The sequence below is a fragment of the Argiope bruennichi genome, chromosome 3 (assembly GCF_947563725.1).
Source record: "Argiope bruennichi chromosome 3, qqArgBrue1.1, whole genome shotgun sequence".
In the NCBI taxonomy this organism is placed as follows: domain Eukaryota; kingdom Metazoa; phylum Arthropoda; class Arachnida; order Araneae; family Araneidae; genus Argiope; species Argiope bruennichi.
The window spans coordinates 83263943-83287962 of NC_079153.1; the positions used below are offsets into that span (position 1 = coordinate 83263943).

The following is a 24020-nucleotide window of genomic DNA, read 5'->3' on the forward strand; positions in this document are numbered from 1 at the left end:
TCAAAAGCATTAGTAAGTAAATGTTACTTAAATTACATGCATTTATAAATTCCAAAATAATAGTCAAATGCACATTTCATGAGAAAAGATTAACTATATTTTAGCCTATAGGAATTAGCAGTTTTACAAATTTTAAAAATTTCATTTCCTACTTTAATTGGTGCTTAATGATATTTTATTTGCAGTTTTTTAAATCATGCAATAGGAATATCACATCTTAAAATTAGGATTTATATGCTCTTTCTTAAAGTATTTTTTAATGATTATGGAAGTATTTTTAATATTTTTAATGATTATTCTTTTTATAATCTTAAAGAAATTAAAAATAAAAATAATAGATGACTATTATTTATCTGATATAAGTCTAAGACAAATTAATTGTGTAATATCTAAAATCAATGAAAAGTAAGATTATGAAATTGAAAGATGAAAAATTCTTACAATTGAAATTTTTGATTATAATATTTTTAAAAAAACTCTTGTGTTTATGCTTAGTTAAAAATTAATATTTATGTTAAATGGCATTAAAAAATTTTGTCTTTCATGATTTGTCTATTTACTTATAATGACACTACTGTTATGTAAAGAATATCTTCATAATTAAAAAAAAATACCTCGGAATCTAAGAATAATGTATACATCAGCATAATATGCTTTTCTTTAAAAGTAAATTTTATCCTCTTCTCACAAGCTGACATTAATCCAAAACATTTGAATTGTTTATATTTCTCATATTTCCATAAATACAAATTAACATATTTCGAGTGATAAAAATGGATCTAACCTTATCTTTTCTTTTTTCCCACTTAGACAATATTTGTTAGAAAACGGACGTTCATTTAATCTTGGAAAAAAAGTTTCTTTGATAATTTATTGATCACTGCACACACACACACACAAATAATCACAAAATGAATATGAAATGCGTCATTCTGAGCCAACATATCTTAATCAGACACACACACACACACAAATAATCACAAAATGAATATGAAATGCGTCATTCTGAGCCAACATATCTTAATCAGACACACACACACACACACACAAATAATCACAAAATGAATATGAAATGCGTCATTCCGAGCCAACATATCTTAATCAGATTTAACTTTATTTTTTATTTTTGTAAGCATTTCCGATTTCACTGTAGCTTATATTTCATGAAAAGAAAGAAGGTAAAACTGGATAAAACTGTTTATTCTTGAACAACAAATAGCTGAAAAGTTAGTTTCCTTAGGTTAAATTGAGATTCACTTAAGATAAATCGTCTTAACTGCCGATGGACGTTAGCACTTCCAAATTAATTTTCCCAAATCATTCTACATTGCAATCATTACTAATCAACATAAATTCCGAAAAAGTTAATATTAAATTATACAAATCGAATAAATTTATTTACCTGTTTTATCGGAAAAAGGTATCATTGCTTTTATGAGCTCTTTCAAACAAAATTTTATTAAAAAAACAATTTATGAAATTAAAATTTTTAATAGAATATACTCAACATTAAATTTTTCTATAAACGTTTCCCTTTTTCGAGATCTTAAACTTATGGAACCGAAATTATCTTCAATTACTTGCGAATTTTCTGCTGACTATTTATTTTTTAATATTTTATAAAATATGTGAGGAACGAAAGTTTACGATTAATGATTTGCGTCCAAGCCCTTTTTCTTATAAGAAGACGAAGCGTACACAGTTAAGAAGATTTCAATCAGGGAATGAAGAGATATTATGCTCTATTTTGGTTTCAAACTCGAACTCTGGAAATGAGAGATTTAACAAGTGAGCAAAAAATTCTAAGTAATAATAAAAAGAAATTCTATATATATATGTTAGAAGAAAAAATTAAAGAAAATTAAAAATAAAAAGATAAAAATAAAACTTCAAGTGTTTCAAATAATATCGTTTAATATGTGGCTACACGCTAACGTTTTCTATATTTTTTATGTAATTTATATTTTTGATTTGATTTTAAGTTCTATTTTAAAGATGGCAACTGCCTTTTGCTGTATTATTTATACAAATACGTTTGGCCATATGTGAATAAACTGGGTATCATTTTTTCACTTGCCTTCCCTTTAGTTTTAAGGGAAGTTTCCTAAAGTTTAATATCTTTTTTAACTTTGGAATTTCTATTCTTATTCGCTGGTGCAATAAGTGAATGCTTATCGGGATTACAATGTCGGAAGATGTGTTATTAATAAAGTATTGAAAGCAAGAATTCTTCGTTCTTCCCCATAATTATAAAATGCCTAAGAGATTCAACATCCAAGATGTGGCTAGGAAAAAACTTTGCATTTTTATGTTTCAGAAAGGCAAGCAATCAGGGACAAATGAAGCATAGCCACCTCACGGTTTTCTTTTTCCCTTAATCACCTCCTCTGCTTCTGTCCTGTATTGTTATATTTGCTGTAACCTTAGGAATTATTTGTTCCAGTACATCGCGTCCATCAGAGAAAATGTAAAGCGGCCCAAACTAGAGACATGTGTACATGAAATTTCTCATTTTAGCCTGCGAAATCCGAGTCAAAATTTATTCCCCTTTGCAATAAATGCATGGAGATCAATGCATATCGTGTTCAAAATCTTTTAATTGATTTTAAAGAAGAGTCGAAAAAGATTTGATGACGAGGAATTCATGTCTTGGCTAACAAATATTTCCAACATCAAACATATTGTGAATATTTGTTAGGTACCTAAATATCAAACAATAGACATCAACATCAGCAAGACTACTCTTTGTAAGCAACAATAATTTTTATACTTTTTTCGTGGAGAACATGGAACCATCCAATGCCCCAATCCGCAATTCAGTGTCATTCAGTGTCTTTTGAAGCGCTTTTGGCTTAGCACATTTAAAGGTCGAGCTTATTCAACTCACATGAAATATATATGCAGTGAATTTAGTTTAGTTTAATTTAATTGTGAATTAATTGGATTAACAGTGAATTTAGTTTAATTGCATTAACACCCTGCTTTAAAGCAACGCTAAGGATAGTGTGGGAATTTCGAACCATAATCAAACGACTAAATCGGCTATTGAGCTGGTTATTCCTCTCCAAACTTCCGCACCACACTAGCGGAAGTGCATTTAACTCCGACAGATTTAGCGTGCACCAGATTCGCTTACATGATAGTTTTACGTAGGGTTCGGATCTTAAGCCAGATTTGAACTATATGTGCTTCATATAACTCCATTCAAATTCCATGCTACTTGAAGCAGTGTTTTAAGTCGTTTCTTCAAAACTCTTTCGTTATCACTGTCACTTTTATTTCCATGCTTCCGTGAGACTGCGTTTGTCTATTAGTAATATCTCTGCTTCGGGAAGAAGTGACCTGAAACACTGCGTCGAATTATGTGCATTTAGAATAAAGCAATATAAAAACGAATGATATCTTGAATGTGATAATATTAACATTAAAAAATATTAAAAATAAATGTTTAAAGCCTTAATCCAATTACTTTAAAACCAAACGTCTACACCATAGAGACGCGTTACTTCAAATCATATTTTATTAAAATCATTGGAAAATGTAACAATTGTTCTAGAATGAAAAATTGATTATCTGATTATTGACAGATTTCTTTTAGTTCGATGTTTAATATTTTACTTTCCTCATTCATTCATAACTCCATTATTTTGCATTTGATGCACGTCATACCCATTGGTCAAGGAACATTCATTGTTGATTTCAGCTTTTTAGATCTTACATAGTTTTATAATTTATATTATGTACTTCTTAATAATATATTCTAAAGATATTTGGAGAAATATAACTAGTATAAAAAGAACATTCTGAAAAACATCTAATATATATAAATACACTTTATAAATGTCTGTATGTTTTCTAAATTTATTATTTCCTTGGGCACAAAAAGAATATAAAATTAATTTGTACTATAATATCAATATAGTGTTTTAAAATTAAATGTGAGAAACAAATCTACATGAAGTTTTAAATTATCGTTTAACTTTACTACCGTTGACCAAAACAGAATCTGAACGCTTTTCATTACTCAATAACTAATTATGGTTGTGTTATTTCAAAAATTTCTGAAGTCTTTGAAAAAACATCTCTAAAAGAATACATAAGTTTCGTATATGAAAAAACTAATCCTCATATTAAAATTCGCAATAACTTTTTTTTCAAATGGCAATATTCAATTTGAAATTAAAATATTTAAATACTTTGAATACATATCAAACTTTGTCATTTGAAAAAAGTCGGATAATATGTGATGAATATTTGAAATTTAAGTCTTCTACTCATAAGCGAAGCTTATTGTTTCTTCGTTAAATCCATATGTACAATTCAATTGAGTAAAATACTCGAGTTTTACATTAAATACAATATAATACATTCAAAACTGTATATTTATAGAACTATAATATATAAAATAGTTTTTTATTTTATTTTATTATTTAATTTATGTCTAAAAAGTTATTAAGTAAAAATGCATAAAAAATTTTATACTGATCGAAAGAGCAAAAATTGCTATACCCCTGTGCAACATTTCAATCATTTCCGCTAACTCAAAAAGATACCACGAAAATTCCAAAGCATTCAGAATATGGCCCCTAAAATTAATTTTTTTAAATAAAATTATCTTAAATAATAAAGTAATACTTGTATATTATGTTTTACAAAAAAGTATCTAGCCAGATTACTTCATAAAATTATCTTTCTTAATTTTATCCTTTTACAAAAGCCATCAATCTATGAAAGATAAAATCGAACAAATAAACTTGGATAGATTCTGTTCTTTATAGATTGCGATTAATAAAAAATGTTTTGAGCATTTTTTAAATAATTTATACAATGAATCAAAAACTGTTAGCAAACAATTAGAAATTTTAAAAGTATATTAGGTCAAGCGAAAATCCATTAGGTTATTGGTGATGGTTGTTTGTGCGAATTATTAGCACAAGAGTTATATTTAACCATACTACGGAATGCATTAGATAAAATCAAAGGTGGTTGTGAAAAAAAGTACTTATAAAAATAAAGGAAGAAATATAAAAACAGATAAAATAGAACATTGCAAATAATAAATTATTGTATCTTCTTGAAATTATAAAATTTTTCATGAAAATACGAAACAGTGATATAATAATACATAAAAGCTTAAATAGAAATTTGCAACATAAGCAGAAGAAAGCAGTTTGTTAAATGCAAAAAAAAACCCCAGACTTTTAAAAAGTTAAAAATGTTTGGGTGATATTTTTCACCCACCATGTCTTGAAAGGTTAAGGAAGACGAGGTAAAAAAACGGACATAGATTAAAAAGACATTCAAATAAAATACGAACAATAAAATAAAGTCGACATTTGTTGCATGTAGACGCAATATCGCCAAACAGGAGAAGCTAGGGTGAAATGATTTATTCCTATACGGAGACGAGCTAGTTTGAGAACCATCTCACGTATAGGAAGAATAGGAGGTCTCGAACCAATGTATTTTTTAACAGAATGTAAATTGTTTCGAATCTGTAGATTCCATATCTTTTACTTATTAGAAAGAATGTGACTGGAGAATTCCATGCCTTAATATTGAAAAATGGAAGTTCTCACCTAGTCGCAGATTTCGCAGTAGAAACTGACTTTTCATTCGGAAATGCCTACGTGACCTGAAGCTTAAAGAAAAAGATCTGCAAACCATCTCTTTGTACTATACATAAAGTAAACAAGATTCTAAAAACAATCAGATGCCTCCGATGTTGACAGAGCGAAAGTGTCTCCAACAATAAATTAACTATCTGTAAAAAGTGAAATTTTCTCGAAACCACAGATAATTGCCAGCAGATCTACAATAAATATGGAGCAACAATTGTGAAAACAGTAATTCAGTGTATCATATGGAAGTAATTGATTACAGATAGAAATTGTTGTACAATCTTTCTATAATCCATTATGTTGTATCAATTTTCAGTAAATAAGCAAAATGCGCCCCCTATACACCTAAGTAAGCCTCACAGTATCTTTAAATTACTCTGCAGCGAAATAGACTCGGTTTAGAATTTAACAAGGGCAAAATAACCCTTAATAACTTCGTCATTAATACTTATTTTGGTTAAAAGAGTATTTTTCTTAAGTTTCCTCGAGACACTTTCTGTCAATTCCATAATATTTTGTCCCTTACCAATCTTTAATTGTCTGAAACTGATAATCAAGTATTACAAAATAGTCATAAACAGGAAGCTAATAATTGCAGAACCACCTGCATACCTATTTTTAATTAATTTTGTTAATATCCAGAACTTTGTCGTATTAGCTTATGAACTCCGAAGAGAGTGTAATTATAAAGCTCATTCTTTTTTTCATTGTCGTGTTTCGTTTCCTAAGCATTACACTATCGATTTTTGTCGCCAGACATAATAGTATACATTCACTCATGGTATTCAATATTTACGAAGTCGTTGTTATAAACAACTTTAAAAAAACAGATTATATGCTTTGAGTTTGGAGTACATTGATCAGAAAAAAATGAATTATTCGGATGTTTTCTAAAAAGGCCTTTGGCGAAATATTGCTGGTGGTTGTAAAAAAGATTAGTTAATAGCATATTCATGCGAAACTTGGGAAGGAATTTTTTTTTCATCCTTTTTTATTCGTGATAAAAGTGCTCTATTTTTATCAAGTATTTTAAATCGACCGTTTTTACAGTAAAACGATTAAATATTTCATTTTTAGATGCATTAAATAATCATTTTCCTTTTATTTAATAGTTTTGTTTTGTATTTTTAATAATGAAATCACAACTGATAAATTAAAGGAATAAAACTTTCTTGAGTGAATTTTTTTTTTAATTTTAGCTATGAAGTATTTTTTTTTATTTTCTCGTATACATAGTATAGATAAAATGTAATAATCGTTAAAAAAAGTCGAGATTTTTACTAATCTCCAAGGTTTATGCCTCCCTAAGTTCGAAAAACCCATTTTTGGAAAATGTCTCTCTGTCTGTGAAAATGATAAATCAAAAACGTTTGGAGATATACGTTTGAATTTGATGTACGGTTTTTACACGAAATTTTCAGATTTCTGTGAAACTTTGAACGAAATCTGCTCAGAGGAAGTCCATCTGTCCGGCTGTTCGAATATGCGTTAACACGATAACTACAAAACGAAGAGAGAGAGAGATAAAATTCGGTGCATAGATTTAACATGAAATGTGTGGGCACTTTTGAAATGTTAAGCCAAATCTAACTAACAAGGAGTTGACTGTCTGTCCGTCTGTACTTTTAGAAACATTCAAAAGCGGTAACTCAAAAACGCAATAATTTACATATATAGAATCTGCTATGGAATTTTGTGATTACAAGTGTAATTTTGTGTCAAATTTTTGTTTCAACTGGTTGAATGAATACCTTTAAAACACAAATTCTATTTTCGGATACTTTTAACAGATCTGCCAGGGATAATCGCCAAATAATTCGCCAAGGATGGCACGATGTATTCACTAAAAATGCTAAATTCACGCCAAAGCCAAAGGTTAATTAATCGTAACTATTGGACGCCAGTGACATGTAACGCATTCTTTATGATTACATCTTTATTAGAAGTATGTGATAAAGTTTTGGGATGACCAATCCCATTAGATAACGTAAAGAATGTTTCATAAATATAAACTTCATTTTCAAAAAATTATTTTAAACTTTAGACTTTTATAAAGTTGAAATTTTAAGATGCTGTTCTAAAACGGGACTAGAGGAATATAAGAAAGTATAAATTGTGCCATTTTCATATTAATAGAAGCAAAATTTTATTTAATCGTCATTCCACTTTCCCCAAATGACCTATGACTTCTGCTATATACTTTTCAAATAAAAAAGAATACTACTGTGAACCTGAGAGACATATTTCATTTTTAGCACACACAAAAAAACTGGTAATTTCGAAGGATGAGCAGAAAGATTTGCAAACAACAAAAACATTATTACAAGATCATTCATTCCCAAAGTTCAATCAAACGTATTGATCTCCTCGAGAACTTTTTCGCACATTCTTCAATAAAGTTGTTATGCCCTTTCCTCCGCATAAAATTGGGGACCATAGGTAGTTTTGCAAATTGGAAAGGAGAACGATAGCTACGGAATAAATATATCGTTCATTTGACTGAATTTATCACGACAAACTGTTTTTGATGCTTTTCTTCAGACACAAAACTCATTTGTAGTCAAAGGATAACATGCTGTATGTTATTGAATCAAGTTATTACATTTATGATTTATTACGTTTAAATGTATGCAAAAGTCCAAACCGACAGACGGAAAATGTATAAGAAATACCTTCATAATTTAAAAAATATCTATATTTTAGATTCTAAATCTTTGCAGCCTCATTTAATTAGTTCTTTTCATTCTGAAGTTATCATTCTGTAGTTCATTTGTATTCGAAACAGCCAGACCATCATAGATACTGTAAATGGATTTCGTTCAAAATTTGATAAAAATCTACAAATTGGACCATATTTCCGTGAACCAAATTTCAGCTGTCTAGCTCAAAGCGCCTTGAGTTATCGTGTTCACTTGCATGTATTGCCAAAATATGTTTTTCAAACTCGTTTAGATCTAAAACGTAGATATTCGCCAAAATCTCAAATTCGGTTTTCGTGATGATTACAATATATTTCGCATAAAAGAAAATAAAAAATTAAGCTTTCTGCAAGTATATTATTGTGCCACACATCCGTGATATTCGAAGATTCTAAACTGAAACCATGGGGTATATCGGTGTTCTTATTGATAATAAGATAATGTAGATAAATAAATGTAAAGCGTAATTATTTCACTTGCAAAAGTAATGAAAAAAAGCTTTTAAAAAGTTGTTATATTAACAGAAAAGTCAACTGATTTTAATTATTTTTTTTCATTAACTGCAATTTTTCCCAAATTATATACTGATCATTACTACATACAGGTGGTTATCAAAATAATGGAAATGTCTTAAATTTATAAATAATTTATTATTTATTAGTGTGGTATAGAATCGCCTTTGGCATGTAATATAGTTTGGATTCGCTTAGGAATCGAATCATACAAGAGTTGAATAATGTTTAGAGGAATATTGCACCATTATTCCTTTAAATATTGTGAAAGTTCTGAAAGAGATGTCGGTGCAGGATATCAATTCCGTATTGAACGCTCTGAAAGAGATCATAACGTTTCAATTATATTGAGGTCGGGTGACTGTGCGGGCCAAAGCAGATGTTTAACTTCATCCTCATGTTCAACAAGCAAGACAAACTGGACAAGTCTCGCTGCATAGATAAGTGCATTATCATCCTTGAAAATTCCATCTCTTGTAGGAAACCAAGCTTGCATAATAGGATGGACCTGGTCAGCTAAAATTTCTATGTACTTCTCCCCAGTGATCCTTCCTTTTAGGGTTACGATTGGTCCAGCAGAAAACCACGACATGGCTACCCATATCATGATAGATCCACCTCCACCTTGACAGTTGGAAGGAGACAATCACGATCATACGCTTGTGCATGTGTCCTCCAAACGTACACCCGTTTTATTGTGGGGAAAAGTGTGAAGCACGATTCCTCAGACCATATTACTTCCTTCCACTTAACAATCGACCAGGTTTTATGAGTGCGACGTTTACCATTAACATCTGTGATAGGGGGCTTAGGAATTGCTTCCCTGTCATAAATGTTCTGTTTATGAAGGTTCCTTCTGAGACTGGAGCATCCAGATGGGTATTGAACCCTGTAGTCACATTTGCTGTAATTGTTCGCTTTTACAATCCGCTTCAGTGCCTGTCGGTCTCTTTCACTGAGCTTCTCTTTCCGCTCACTATTATGCTTTGCCGAGCTTGTCTCGCCGTGCTGTGAGTATGTTGTCATGACTTTAGACACCGTGCCTCTAGAAATGCCTAAAAGTTGGGATGTTTCGGTCACACTTGCCCCAGGCTCTTACAATTTGACCTCTTTGAAAATCTGAGAGGTCCAACATTTTACGCTTTTGAAATAAATCCAAGAACTTCAAAAAAGCTACCGCATACTACCAGAATATATACATTGCTATTTATGAAAAATCCTGATGGTTATTATTATATTTTGATCCTTGCGAAGAGCATTCAAAAATGTCACATTTATTCGCAGGTGTTTCCATTATTTTGATAACCACATGAAAATATCTAATAATTTTTTTTTTCATTTTTGCATATGATTTTACTGAATGATTTGCGTTATCAAATCAACACAATTTAACCAGCTTTAATATTAAAAATAAAAACCATTTAAACATTCTCCTCGTAGTTGAAGTTTGTCAGAATTCTGACAAAATTAAATCCATTACTATCCCACTTCAAATCTTCCTTCCATTCAATTCAAATAATTTTCATTACATAAAATCATGATACATGTTTTTCCTTGCTGAATTATTGTCTATTAACATTCTTCAATACCAAGGACAAAAAACTTTTTAAATATTTTTTTTTAGTTTTGAACAAAAGTTTCCTCGATATATTCAATAGAATTGTATCTAAAATATATCCACTTTTAACATATTTTATATCTTCTCTACATTCAATTTATATAACCGTTTCGATTATTGGCATGAGAGCTTTGATTTCATTCAAATGATACTGGCAATATGTTAAAACGGATTTCTCCTCAGATCCTGTAACATATTACCACTCAGACTATATGACATAGTTTACTGATATCGAATTTCAGGATCTCGCGAATGAGATTAAGTGGATCTATCAATCCAGTACATTTAATATTCAGTTACATTTAAATTTATTAAATATATCTCATTTACACATCAATGAATGTGCAATTACTCACTTACAAGTTCATAATCATAATAACAATTGAATGAACAAATGTTCCTGAGGCGAAAAATTCATCATCATCTGAAATATTTTGAATTAACAAGTCGGTAAATGTTAGCATAGAATTCCAGTTGAAGATCAATCACGTGCAATGTAATCTGTATTTAGAGAGATATGTAGTCCAATCTTTGAGGAATATATAGATTAGTTTGACGAACTAGTAGTAACTAGACAAATAATCATCTGACAGCATCATTCATTCAATTGTATGTGTAATAAATTAGCTGCAAAGATCTCAAAAGACCGTTTATAAACTCTGAATGTGGATCAAAATTACAGAAATAATTCATCTTTGCAGTAAACTTTTGGACCGTAGTAGAAGGGTTATACAACAAGCTCTTTGTCAGTGGATTAGGTAAAATAAAGGGATAATTCAGATAAAATTTGCCACGCACATTTAATGAAATACAGATTTAGTACAGAATAACATATCTAGTAACTTGAAATATAGCATGCGAAAGTAATTGTTATTACTTATCCGAAATTATCTAGTTTTGCTAAAACCCAAAAACATCCGGAAATAAAATAGAATGATTCAGCTTCATTTTGGGAAGAAGACTGATTTAATAAAGCAAGTCGCGTCCAAAGTGGTTGGACTGTAGCATAAGGAAACGTTATAGCTTTAGGCGACAAGTCCTTTGAATAATTACATTAAATAGTTGCTGCTACTATTGTGGCTTGCTTGCTATGGTCGTCGCTGTCATTATAAGTTGCTTGCAGTTATTCCTGTAGCTAGATTGTTGGTCGATTGTTAATTTGTATTCCGTTAAATCTATGTATTATATTTCATTTAGTGTATCTAATATATGAAACTTTTTGAATAGTCAAAAAAATTATATAAAGCTTTTTTTAAATAAAGAGGATAAACCTTTAATCAATTTTATCGTTAAAAACTCGACTTCTTTTACATAATAAGTTATTTTTTTCTATTTTATATAAAAATATACAAAGAGACACACACACAAAATGATGCACAAGCAAAAGAGAAATAAGTAACATCGCTTTATACATCAATGCTTTTACAGTATTTGAGATGAAGACAGCATATTTCACTTAAATGTCAGATACTATCTACAGAAAAGGCTTTAATTCTTTTTGAAAACCTGCTTGAATTGTTTCACATTCTGTTTCCAGTTTTAATTTTACAAATACTGAAAATGAGAATTTAGAATCGTAAAAGTGCGCAAGTAAAGTACATAATGTATAGTGTTTATCAAAATCTAATAAATACGTTGATATATCACGATCAGTCCTTATTTAAAGATTAAGGTCCATATAACTCAGTCAAATTATTGTTTGATAACTAACTACATCACTTATGTTATTTTAAGAAGCCACATGAAAGATTCTAGAAGTAATCAAATCGTTTTTCAATTAATTATGGACGAAGATAGTAAATTCACACCTACGCTTCTAATGTGAGAGATTGAAGAAACTGATTATAAAATTAAGAATCTAGAAAAACTTTTAATTTATTATTTATAATTCTTGCTCATTTTTGGTTTGTCTTATTGTAAAAAGAGAACAATGAAATTGAATAGAAATAAAAATACGACTGGTTTTTCAAAATAAGAATAATTGTGTGATATCCTTATTTAAGTAATATAAAATATTATATAGTAAACAATAACCTTTCCCATAATATTTGCAATTAAAAACTAAAATGACATGCGTTAGTTATTCATTAGCATAAGGAAGTAAAGATATCATTACTTTTTCTAATTTTATAATAAAGTACATCCGAGAATAAAAGAAGTTGCCTTTCAATGTGAAACGTTAACAGATCTTCGAAGTGAACTTTTTCAACATGTTACGTGATAAGCTTCAATATTTCGACAGAAGAAGTTATAAAAGGATAAATTATAAGTTCGGTCAATTTTCTTTCCTCATGCAGAATTACTTTTCTGGTAAAAATTACTTTAACAAAGAAAGTTTTAACTTTTCTACTGCAAAAAATAGGAAAGCAACTTTGCAATGGAAAAGTAGACTTTAAAAAAAGAGTTACTTCAAATTTTTTCGTAGAAAATTCTGATCAAGAATTATGCAATCAAGGGAGTTTTTCTCTAATATAACACGAGCCTCGTTAATATTCAATACGAATATCTACGAACCAAAATGGTTTTTTTTGTACTATAGTTATTTTTTTTTTCAGAAGACAAAAATCTTGGATATATAGTTAAATCTAAAATTCAGAAAAAATTAAAATTTAAAAAATTTTCATTCATGGAAATTGATATAACAGTATAATTTACATTAGCATGGAACCAAAATATATGTTGTAGGAAAAAATCTTGATAAAATTTTCTTAAATAAGGAAATTTTCTTAATTATCGCTAATTAAAAACGTTTTAAGTATTTCATTTTCTACAGAAAATTGAATTTAAAAATCTGTCATTTTGTAAACTTTTAAAAATTAAGAAAGGATATACAGTTTAATTGATTTTTAAAGTGAGAATCAAGCTACATTCTTAATCCTTAGTATAGTTTTTAATGAGCGAAATTTTACACCATTTTGGTAAATCAAACAAAAATTAAACAACTTTTTTTTTATTTTAGTTTTTCTAAGCTCGAGAATAATAGAAAGAATATTATTTTATTTTTAAAAAGCGATATCACTCATAATTACCCACACACACGTAAACACACAATACACAAATACCCACACATGTACACAATATACACCTACATACAATATATGTGTATGTGTGTGTGTGTGTGTGTGTGTGTGTGTGTGTGTGTGTGTTTTACTATGAAAGATCGAAAAAAAAGAATGTTAACATTCTCCATAAAGTGTTGACACTCTCATTCGGTAAATATTGGCAATCACCAGAATGGCGATTACGTGATTTTTGACATTTACCGGAGAAAGTCGACATTCGCCAGATATCGGTCTTTTACTGTAAAATATATATAGATAGTCTATAAAAGATATATTTATACTTCACTCCTTTCTCAGCATTTGCAGCAATACTGTAAAGCACTTTTTTGTTTAAAATATTAACGTATCAAGCAAATTTAATTAAACATAATCAATAAATGCAGGGGGCTTCATAAAAATCTTAAGCTATAATATTTTCAAATATATGTTTATTGACCCAAATAACATTATATATATTTTTATGTCATGTAAAGAATTTTTCCAGTTTCAGGCTTAATTAAAAATTAATTACTAGAGTATGCAGAAATTTTTTTAGTTAGAGTATAAATATAGATTATACGGTAAATCTGATTGGAATTTCTAAATTCTTATATAAAGACTTGTAACTCGAATTCTGCTGGAATTTCGTTGATAGAATCGTAAAAAAAATAATTAATTGAATGTACTATTCGAATAGCATCTCTTGAAAATCAGAAAATATATGGGTGAGATCTTTAAATCTTAAGCTGTGGTCAAATAATGATGACGGCATATCCATTAGCATTTCATCACATCATAAACTTCAATAAGTTACCAAATTTAGGATACAGCATTCCAGATTGTTTATACATAGCCTCAAATACATAACACCATGTTGAGGTAATCCAATCGAGAATTTAAAGTTTTGATAAAGATTACCATGTTTTTATGCGGCAAGTGTCTATAACAGTTGTTATTAATAAATTTTAGCTGGTAATGAAAAATTTTAACGCTTGCATTACGAATTTTTTTTTCTGCATTTATGTATTTTTTGGTAACATTGTAAAATTATGGGAAAGAAATGATGAAAGTTCTAAGATAATCGAAGAAAAAGTTTAGATTCAATTAGGTATTTTCAATTTTTTAGAATTTTACTCCATAACATTAAGTCTTTCATCGTTGCCAAATCATAGATAATTTTTTACATTAACTTACATTTATTATAAAGAATTATCTGAGCCCAAAAAATGTCTGTAAATAAAATGATTTTTTTTCTTTTACCAATTTGTATAACTATTCATTATATACTGTTTCTGTTATGATTGATTTTAGGTAACAAGTTATTGAATTATTCAGACTCTTGAAGCATTTTCTTTAAATAGCTATGTTGCATTTTTTTAAATAAATTTCTCATTCTGACCTGTAATATGTTTAAGATCCTTATACCATTGCATTCGTGTCTATTTTAATATATATGATTATGATATTTATAATGATGATATTGTTATGATTATGTGTTATTATTGTTACTGAGTTAATGAATATTTCTGTTTTCAGGAATCTTGACTTCAATTTAATCAGCGAGATACAAAATAAAGCTTTCTTTGGATCTGAAATTGCCAAACTGTAAGTAATTCAATTTTCCACTGGCTTATAAATTAGCAACAAAAAAAATCAGCAATTCTTCTAAGTTTCGTATTGAAAGAAAATTAAATAAATTTATAGAAGTGTTCCCTATATTTCATCACTAGAAAAATTCAGCTTGAAAACGATTCTAAACCAACTAATAAAAAAAAAATGTCAGCTTCCGTCGAAACCATTCGAAGATCCAACAATGTGAAATATTTTAACAAAAAAATAAATACTCGTGCTGTCAAAAGAAGTGGAATTGTTCAAGTGGAAGTGAAATATAAATGACAGAAGACATAGATGAAACTAGCTTTATTTACGTCATTGACCATCCACTCAAAGTTTGAAAACATTAAATAGAAAATACAACATATAGAAGCGGTTGATAATTTTTTTTAAAAAAATAAGAAATAAAAATGAAATAAGTAAAAGTATTTGTGAATCCGTCTATTTGAAATGTTTTTGGGGAATATATAAACGAGTTGCTAAATTTCTTTTGATTTAAATAGTAATAAAAATAATACAAGCGTAATTCTGAAAAAACTTTAAAAATATTGCAAGTAAGGCATTTTTTGACAAGGGTATTATATTATTTGAAAATGATAGGGATACTCTGACAACGCTTGAAGAAAATCCCTATTGTATTCTATTAGTGTATGTTGTTCTGTTACTGTATGTATGACTTAGATTCAGAGAGTTTGAAAGACGTATTGCTTCTATTTCATCCTCATATGGTCAATGAAAAGTCATTGCGGAATTATTAATAATTCAGAGTCAATGAAATATAATGATTATTATGCAGGATAAATCAATGTCCCGAATTATTCAGGTTTGCTGATAACTGAGGTTACAAGCATTTAGTTAAACACTATTAAAAATTTACCTTCCTCAAAATATTTCTAAACGTCAAATTTTCAAAGATGTAACAGCGTACTGTTTTAAATACCTTACACTTGTTATATATATTTCATACATGAATCTTCTAAAAAAATTCAAGTCCCATGATATCAAATTGTTGTTGAAAGTATAATTGTGAGAGTAATCTATTTTCTTATTACTGACTGTAATTATTCTAATTCCACTTCATTGTTATGAAATTCTAACTGCATTCATTTTTTCATCAATATGTATTTAATGAAAGGAATATCTTCTATTATTGAAAGCTAATAAAGAACGATTCTGTTTACTATCTGCACAAATTGCGTAATATATATATATATTTAAATTGTCAAAATTCAAGAAAAAAAGGCTTGACAATTAAATTGGTACCTTTAAAAGGATAAATTTTTTTTTTTATTTTAAATCACCTCAGAAATAATTTTTGTAAATTATTCCGGAGAAACTCCAACTTCTCTCTTAAATTTCAATTCAATTTTCAAAAAAAATCGCACCAAGGAATTTCAATAATCACAATTTAATTAAATCATTATCTTATTATCAATCTATGTAAAGTAAGTTAGGAAAATAATATTTCTGATGGAAAAACAGAGCAAAAAAAAAGGATTTATATTTTATTTCGAGTTTAATAGCTGACTTTTAAATTATTAATATAATCATGTATATTTGTCTAACGGCTCAAAAGAAATATATGTATTTTTTCTAAATAAAAAATGTTCTGAAGTACGTAAAAAAGTTGTAACTTTTGTTATCTCTGCTAATATGTATGCTACTGAAAAAAAAGTAAGAAATTTAAACTTTTATCTAGTTCCTTACTCCTATTAGTCATATTTAATAAAATATTCTTGATACACTAAGATCTTAAATAAAACGACTTCCCTTCTTCTATGTTAGAGACTGACCAAATTATGATTCTTTAAATATATTAATTTTGAATATATATTTTTTGAATGCCATATTTCAATTTTTTAAAATATTAAACAGTTTTTGATATTTATATTTACTTCTCAATGTCCCTAAAGTTAGAATAAGAAAAACATATAACCTACATTTTTAGTTTTTTAAAATCAGGTTGCTAAAGTTTTATCGAGCAGTGTATAGCTGTTTTAATGTTTCGATTACTGACGATGATATACCTATATATGCAGTATGTTTTCATAAAAAATATAATCTATTTTATACATCAAAAATATAATCTATATCTAGAATTTGTTAATTCTTTCACTGAATTTTATAGCAATTCTAATTTTCAGTTCTTATAGACTTATCTCTTTTATTCGTATTAGATATATAAAGCAATACCTTAAGAATCGCAAAGGATGTATTATTCCTCGATTTTGCGCTGTTTTCTAAAAACATTAAGAAGACAGAAATTGCTGATTTTTATCTATCCTTTCTTGGAGAATTCTAATTATGTTCTTTTAAAAAATTCAACGACAAAATACTAGTTTTCCTTTTGCTTTCATCAAGTCGCGATAAGCAGCTGCTGGTAAGAACTGATTTATTATTAAAGTTTAGATTTATTAAAGTTTGCAAATAGAAGGAGTTTGATAGGGCTTTAAAGATCTAGTGACTGCTTTAAAACACTGATTTTTAAGTGTGAAGAACTCCTCTCATGGAAGGATTTTCCATTTGCATGAAAGATGCATGAAGGAAAGAATTTGAGGAGTCCTCAAACGAGATTTAAAGCCTCAATATCTAATTTCAGTCACTTAGTCTCACTTCCCTTTCCTCAAAAACTAGCTTTAGAAGTTTTGAATATTTTACTGCATTCAGTAAAGGAAGCTAGCTCAAATACTAGAGAAAAAACTGAATTATGTATATATATTTTGTATAGTAAATTCATCGGATGGATGTACGGGAGAAATTCCAGCACCCACAGTAACACATAACGACTCTTTATTCTATATGAAAATATAACAAATGTAATAAACAGCAGCAGATAAGCATCAAGTCGCGATTAAATGACCTTAACAACATGAAGGTCTAAGAGAGTATTCGCTGCAAATTGGCACTCCGAAGAGTGACTTCATTCCATTACTCGCTTCTTCTCAACTGAATTGACTTTAGCTTTATCTCTCAAGTTTATATATATATATATATATATATATATAATTGTCATGAGTAGGCAAAGAAGATTCTAAAATGATATTGTTTCTTCGCTTCTAATATAAAATGCTCCAAAATTCTCTAACTGTCTAGATTCTAAAGCGTTCTTTTTTACCACCAAATCACCAAATTGTTAGAGCTCTCTGTAAGGCACTCGAACTTATCCTAAAACTAAACAAGCAATAATACTTATTCTTAACGTTCTCTCTCGCGCGCTCTTTCTTTCTTTCTTTCTCTCTCTCTCTCTCTATGTGTGTTTGTGTGTGTGTGTGTGTGTTTGTGTGTGTGTGTGTGTGTGTGTGTGTGTTGTGTGTTGTGTGTGTGTGTGTGTGTGTGTGTGTGTGTGTGTGTGTGTGTGTGTGTGTGTGTGTGTGTGTGTGTGTGTGTGTGTGTGTGTGTGTGTGTGTGTGTCACACTAAAAAATAAAGTCTTTGGACATGAGAAGAGATGAGATTATAAAAAACTCCCACAGCTGACATTTATTTACCCGTGAATCCAGTATGTACTATATTTTATGCAAGATGCGGTCACTAGCTAATTCAATGGGAATATGGGTTATGCTTATTTTATCTAAATTAGTTTTTCTTAACTTGATGTTCAAGATTCATTCAAAAAAGTATTTTTAAGCATTAAACTGTGATAAACTCGTGTTAATGCTATTATGTAATATCCTTACCCCAATTTTATTTTTTATCTGCTTAATTATTCTTAATAGGGTCTTTATTGCAATTCGGTTTTCACTTTTTAATTCCATCTGTTAATTCCGGAGTTAATAAAAACTTTTTCCTCCTTAGCTTTCAAAATGGAAGAAAATCATTAGATCAAATATTAGATAAAAGATTGGAAACACTTTGATTTCATTGCACTAATCTAATGTATTGATAAAAACTGTACAAAAATATACTTTTAAAAAAATTTCAAAATTCAGAAAAAAAAAACATTTCATGAAATCTAAACAGGTTTCACTATAAATGAAATGTTTTATTCTTTAAAAATATTACGAAAATATATTTCATGCAATAATATTTTATATCGTGGGATTACCATGAAAAAAAGTGGCAATCTCATTTAAATTTTAATTTATAAAATTCATTTCAAGTTGACATTTCCACCCACCGTAGTTTATTTGTGTCAAATTTGGTATCTTCTCAAATGTCTAACATATTGAATTCAACAGACAATCAATGCAAACACACACACACATAAACACATGCACGCAGACACATTTCGCTTTATTATTTGTAGAGAAGAGAAGAAATGAACAAGACACAATATAATTAATTCATGATTTTTTATACTCTTGCACAAACGTTGTCAAATTGATATTGAAACTCACTTTGAATATTGTCAATGAAAGAAGGAAGTGACACTGTAATAAATCATGAAGTATCGTGCAGTTATATCATTCATATTTCTGTATCATCATATAATTTGATTATTTTATTACTATTAAAATAATTTTAATAAAACAATTTTTAAAAATTCTTTTGATTTTATGTTAAAAGGATAAATTATTTTATTTCAATAATTTTCTATTTCTTAAATTAAATTATAATTCAGTATGAGAAATATTATTAAAATTTCTTGCGACATCAATATAAGGTGGAATCACTAATATGACAACAAAATTTAACTAAATTAATTGAGAGCAGATAATTATATTCTAAAATCTCAAAAACTCGGGGGGGGGGGAGGAATCGAGAATGCAGAAATTTTTATATTTTAGTGGAGGAAAAAAAGGAAGGAAAAAATCTATTAAAAATTCCATCTTAATTAACATGAAAAAAATCAAGTTAAATAAAAGTGAATAAGTTAAGAAAAAAATAAAATCTTTTTATTTGTTTACATTAAATATCCAGAGGGATTTTTTAAGTTTGGATAAGTAAAAAATAATTTTCAGAAATGAGTTAAGTTAAATTTTAGAAGTGAATTTTCATTTTAAAAGTAGCAAATTATCATTTCGAAAATTCAAAAAAAATTGTCCGTTGATGCTCAAAAGTTCTTTATAGTTATACATTTAAGTAAAAATAATAATTTGTAGATGGAAAGCTTTCTTGTATTGCAAACGACAGCAAATAATTTATAAGCTATGGAATTAATTCATTACTGTAATTCGCATTCTTATGCAATCTGCCTGAAGAAAGGAAATCTCAAATTGAAACCTTCTTGTCCAATATATTACAATATTTTAAGTTTCATTCGTTTGATTTGATTATATATCATTGTAGCTGTTGCATTGCACGATATATGTGCACAAAGGTTTTTACAACTTTGAATTTAAAAAAAGAATGCTAGCCATAGCGAATGTTAAAATAAAAATCCATTCTGATACTTTTATAAAAATGAGCACTTTTAAGAAATCCAGTACTCCAAGTATATATATTTTTTTTATTTATTGCACTTTTTGTCAAAAACCTCTTTGTTTTGACATAAAATGTCAGTGGAAAGTTAAGAATTTTATTATCATATTGTCAGAAATTCCATCAGTGCACTTCAAGGTCCTTAACAATAAATTTTACTTTATTCGATGTCTCTTTGTCCATCAAAAAACAAATTTATATGGGAAATATCGACAGATGTGAAGAAAATTGAATATAAGAAAGGAATTTATGATCAGGATAAGGATGGGAGAAAAAAGAAGTTACGATTTCGAGAAATTCCTGACATTAAAACAAAAAATTCCGAAACTTTCGGAATATATTTTAAAATAAAGAAAGAAGTTTTAACTTTAAAGGCGAAACGTTAAGAGTTTCTTTCCTGATTTTTATACTGATAAGTCGCTATTTGTAAGTTATAGAAGCGCGAAGTGGGAATGGTAGCTCCGAAACTTACTAGTATATTTTTTTAATGAAGTGCTTGCGTGTTATTAACCTCATAACACTAGCGAATAATAATTACGAAAGAAACTAATAGAGTGCGATTTTTATATCGATTAATCGCTGGCATGTAATTAGAGCACAACTGTCAGAATGCCAAATGTGCATTTTGGAAACTTTTTCTGAATGACTGAAGCCAAAATTTGGCACAAAACAATTATTGTCACAAACAAAATTTCATGTTATGTATGCTATAAAATTTCCTGTTATATTTCATTTTTTCATGTTAGTTATAGCGTTTAAGTGTTTCTGAATGTATAAACTCATAGTCAGTCAAGCTCTTGAAAGATTTATTTCTAAATCTGATTTGAATCTACACTGTAGATATTAAATTTGTGCACTAAATTTTATTCATCTAGTTCTCTTCGTTTTACAGTTACCAAATAAACTTAGATTCGGACAATCAGGAGGACGAAATTTTTCTGAAAGGACTTCTTTCAAAATTTGATAGAAATTTGCAAATGTACTGGAAAGACCATGCATCAAATTTCATTTATCTAGCTAAAATAGCTGTCTAGATATTGGGGTTTTTAATTTATCGTGTTCATAGATGGATAGATATAATTCCAAAAATTTGTCTTTCGAATTCAAACAGGTCTGAAATATAAAAATTCGTCAAAATCTCGAATTCGGTTTATTTATTTATTTTTGAGGATAGCAATATTTTCTCTTTGTATATTTCTTATACGAGAAAATAAAAAAAAAGAATTTCAGGGATCTACGCATACGCAATAAGAACTTATTTCAATCCCTTCCTATCATGTCCACACAAGCATTGCAACAATTCAGAAAAGGTGATAACAATATCTATGGAATTTTTAATAACCTTTGCGTAATCTGACAAAATAAACTTCAACTTATAAAACTTTCTCATTTTTATTTGATCTTACTCAAGAGGACGGCATATCGAAAGCATATTTCCATAGGTAGAAAATGTATTTGAATCGCTAGAAAATTCGAACTCAAGATTTCAACGGATGCCCACATCCATAACCCAGAAACATATATTTTTTTAAAATTGAGGTTGTCATAAAATAGCTGATTAAATTCAATTTAAATGTATTTAAAAATAGATTTTTATCGTTGGACTAAATAATAGACTTTTTTATTTTAATTATTTTCTTATTTTAATATTGCGCTTTATTATTTTCCTATTCATCTTAAGGCCACTGGAACGCAATCAAAATTTAATTTGATTGAAGATTAGTCAATAATTGAATTCTGAAAATATAAGCAATAGTATATTTGCATCAATAATGCAGAATTTCACATGTCCATCCCCTATAACATAAGAAAATGAGTATAAAATTAATCATAAAATTGCATATTTATAAAAAAACATATCATTTTAAATAAAATGTATGAAATTAGACGAAAAAAAAGTTTTAAAAAGTATGCATTAGACAAATGAAGTTTGACATGATTAAAATTAGAATTGCTTCATGTTTCTCATGTATTATATATGGGAAATAAAATGAAACACTTTAAATCTCTATCTTTACTAATGAAAAAGGATAATGTGTGTGTGTTTTCGCAAGAACATTTATCAAGAATAGCTAAACTTGGCGTAGATATCTTTCAGAGAATGAAAATATACATTTTGGAACGAATTTTTAGCATTTTAATTGATTAAAAATCAAGCGATATTATGGGATTATTTTTCGTAATAAGTTCCAAAAATATTGCCGCACGATATTAATTTTTATATCATGTTAAAAGTTTTTAAAAAAATGTTTTTTTTTATTATACCAATTAAAATGGCGTGAAATTTTGCTAAATTTTGAAAAATTTCCTGAATATTTCGTTCCACAATATCTATACTTGCAAAGAAATTTACGCAGTTTTCATCGTTTTATCTTGTGTTTTTCTTCTATTATTGAAAGTCATAGGAAAAAGGATTCTGTTAATTATCTGCACATGAGGAATTAGAAAGTAAAATTATATTATCTCAAATGGCAGCATAAAATTAGATGTAAATTACGTAAGAGTTAACTTTTATTGGAACTATAATGTCATGGTATTCAATTCCATTAAGAAGGTTCATGTAAATAATAAGCAGAGTAGATGCAAGGACGTTTAATCTTCTATGTCTTCTACAAATTCAATCTTAAAAATTTTTGTTAGAGAAATTAGGAAAATGATGATTTAGTTAGGAAAATGATATATATCCGATTAAATTAGACACAACCAATATTTCCAGCGAACTAGCTGGTGAATAATACTCAACATAATAATATTACTTCCAGAAATGAGATTGTGCGAGTTGCATGCGCGAGAATAGAACCTGGGACATTACGGTTCGCAGCCCAGTGACGTGACCACAATACAAATGCAATTGCTCGGTTAGCGCAGCTGTTAACTGGCTTATAAGCTTTCATCAGCTTATTTGTTGGTTTTTTATTTATTTAGTTGTGTTTATATAAAAGTGGAAGCTTAAAAAATCTTTCAAATTCAATTAAAATTAACTCTATATCTTTATTTTAATTGCAATTTTATTATATCCTAAAATTAATAAGTATCTTTAAGAATTAGCAAAATCTGCCATCCATAAATATGAGAAGTCTCAAGAACAAATTTTAACGATGGTTGTTTCAGTATTTCATTAAAAGTATCGGAACGAGATTGCTTAATCTATTAGTTTAACAAAATAAATGAGAACCACGATCCCTTCCACTCCATGCCTCTATTCAATGACTTTCTTTATGTCTAGAAATAAAAATAGCCATAGGGATAGCAGATTTCTTTCCAGATAGAAATATCTCCAGATGAAGTTATGGACAGAAATTCCAATTCCAAATCCCATTTAGCCTTATATGCTTCTATAACGATGTCAAAACTCATTTGCTTGGCCGAAGCAAAACTAGGCACACACATAAGAAACTTAATTGCCCAATTCCAGTTCAGTCTTTTCGATTCAATACCAACTTTGGTACAATGCACATATGTATTGTAAGAAGGGGATGTGTTTTAAAGACTGAACTAATCTTCAAAGGGCTTTTATTTCTCCATTTTCGTTATTCAAGTGAAATGGTGATTCCG

General features: G+C 28.5%; 1 protein-coding gene across 1 annotated transcript in view; it reads left to right on the forward strand.

Annotated features, from left to right (window-relative positions):
- Positions 1-14362: 14362 nt before the first annotated feature.
- Positions 14363-24020, forward strand: part of LOC129962894 (lutropin-choriogonadotropic hormone receptor-like) — a 50844-nt gene continuing 41186 nt past the window's right edge. Inside the window, exons 1-2 of the mRNA XM_056076895.1 lie at positions 14363-14370; positions 15028-15096. Coding sequence (XP_055932870.1) covers positions 14363-14370; positions 15028-15096 — 77 coding nt within the window. The remainder of the gene's footprint in view (positions 14371-15027; positions 15097-24020) is intronic.